Genomic DNA, 2,500 nt, shown 5'->3' with positions numbered 1-2,500 from the left:
CTCCACGAGGCTCCCGCAGAAGGTAATGGCGAACTTCTGCTGACTCTTTCGCCACAATTTTCTCTCACTCTTTCCTCGTGCACCTTGCAGCTCACCTGCGACGGACTGGCATCCCGTCCAGGTGAGGAACCTATACGCCAAGGAAACCGGGAAACCAGCCCTTATGAGCCAGGGATGGCTCGAGAAGGAACAATAAACAACAAGGTCAACTTTGCCTTTCATCCTGTCAAGTACTGGAGTTGATGAAATCGACTAACCTCTTCCCCCAAAGTTTCAGGCCTTGTGCCTTTAGTGGAAAGGATTATTATTATTATCGTTATCATTATTATTATTATTATTATTATGTTATTATATTTCTATTTTTTGTTTCATTCCAGCTGACATAAATGCCAAAAAGATACGTTATGTTCTTAATCCGGAATCAAACGCCACAAATGACAATTTCTTCTTCAACATCGTTGATAAAGGTAAGGAAAGAACTTAGCTTTTCTTTTGTTAATGTTGTTGTTGTTGTTGTTATTATTGTTGCTGATTTGGTTTTGTGTGTGCTAAAGCAAAGAAGTTCTGTTCATTTTGATAGAATATTTTATTTTCAGTTCACTTATTTCTTGGCAGTTCCATCATTGATATCACCAAAAGATTTTGACACTAACATTGCAGAAACCTATTATATCTGTTTGTACCTTTGATTTGGCACTGAGAACAGAAGAAAAAACAAGAACTATAAAAAAAAATCAAAAGAAAAAACAGAAAAAGTCGAAGATTTGTGAATTAAGATCTTGGAGTTTATCATATTCTTAGTTTGTTTCTTTTGTCGTAACCACGTTAGAGAAATATCTTTTATGAATATAATTTTCTTCAGAATATGTTTTCGCTTTAATGGTTCAGTGAATTTTTTTTATGAAACACAAACTTTGGGCGTTCATATTCAAATTAGAGTTTGTTCGGATTAGAATTTTTAGTTTTTGACCTGCTTCAGTATAATGAGAGAAATAATAGAGTGGCGGACTAAATGGCTTGTAGTGTTTAGTTATGTCTCTCTACGTTCTGCGTTCAAATCGAGTCAAGGGCGAATTCCCCTTTTATCAATTCTTCTAAGGTTGATAGAATAAAGTACCGTGTAGGGACCGGGTTCCATCTAAACAACTTATTCTCCACCTATGAAATTTGTGATCTCATACCAAGATTGGAAACGAATATTAGATTTACTACTACTACTACTACTATTTTTTTTTTTTTTTTCGGCAATGACGATGCCAAGCTCTCAGAACCGTTTACGCGTTAAACTAAATGCTTAACGATATTTCTTCCGGTGAGCTGGCAGAAACGTTAGCACGCCGGGCGAAATGCCTGACGGTATTTCGTCTGCCGTTACGTTCTGAGTTCAAATTCCGCCGAGGTCGACTTTGCCTTTCCTCCTTTCGGGGTCGATTAAACAAGTACCAGTTACGCACTGGGGTCGATATAATCGACTTAATCCGTTTGTCTGTCCTCGTTTGTCCCCTCTGTGCTTAGCCCCTTGTGGGTAGTAAGGAAATAGATATTTCTTCCGGCTTTTACATTCTGAATTTAAATACCAAACTCGACTCTGCTACTTATCCTTTCGTGGTCAATAAAATAAGTACCAGTTGAGTACTGGGGGGTCGATGTAATCGACTAGATCCCTCCCTGAAAATTATTGACTTTGTGTCTATAATAGAAAGTTAAGGCGGTGAGCAGCTGGCAGAATCATTACCGCACCATTTCTGGTTTAGCAGCATTTATTTTTTCCAGTTTTACGTTTTGAATTGAAATGCCCCCGAGGTTGACTTTGCCTTTCCGCCTTTCGAAGTCAATAAAATAAGTATCAGGGATTGATATAATCTACTTGACACCCAACCGCCCACCGCTCTCAAAATTTCGAGCCCTGTGCCAATAATTGAAAGAATTATTAGTGCGATGGGTTACAAAATTGTTACTACTAAAATATACTTCATACCGCATTGTTTGTAATATGTCAGACCTATAGCATTAGCTGTTAGAAGATTTATTATTATGGATTAACTGTGAGCATGGGATATCTATTAGACATTGTTTTTATCAGACGTAGATCTATAAAACTCTCAGTAAACAAATCGATTGGACCAAACGATATTAATAACCAGAAGCTATTAATAATTCAACTGTTAAAACCGACTTATTGAACACATCTGTTAGAGTCAGTCTTAAGAGATCTAGTACATCTAATTTGTTTCGTCAGTAATTGATTTCTTACACGTTGTTAAATATATTGTACCGACAAGCCTGTTCTCGAACCCCGCGAGGCCTAGGACACTGAAGTTTTTGTAGACCCCCTCAGACACAAAAATTAAAATACACGTCAACTTGCCAAATTTACACATCAAAGTTCGTTTATTGCACGTAATTGAAATTGACATGTTATTCATACTTTCATAGGTTAAATGCCAAGAAGATAAAAACTTACCATAAAGTCAAGTACATAAAAGTTACATAGAAAAAT

At 36.9% G+C, this 2,500-nt stretch overlaps 1 protein-coding gene across 1 annotated transcript in view; it reads left to right on the top strand.

Annotated features, from left to right (window-relative positions):
- LOC115228986 (extracellular matrix protein 3-like) overlaps positions 1-2,500 on the top strand; it is a 507,023-nt gene that overhangs the window by 264,565 nt on the left and 239,958 nt on the right. Inside the window, exon 2 of the mRNA XM_029799424.2 lies at positions 378-467. Coding sequence (XP_029655284.1) covers positions 378-467 — 90 coding nt within the window. The remainder of the gene's footprint in view (positions 1-377; positions 468-2,500) is intronic.

This window comes from Octopus sinensis, linkage group LG2 (genome assembly GCF_006345805.1).
Source record: "Octopus sinensis linkage group LG2, ASM634580v1, whole genome shotgun sequence".
NCBI lineage: Eukaryota > Metazoa > Mollusca > Cephalopoda > Octopoda > Octopodidae > Octopus > Octopus sinensis.
This window is presented reverse-complemented; position numbering and strand designations above follow the sequence as displayed.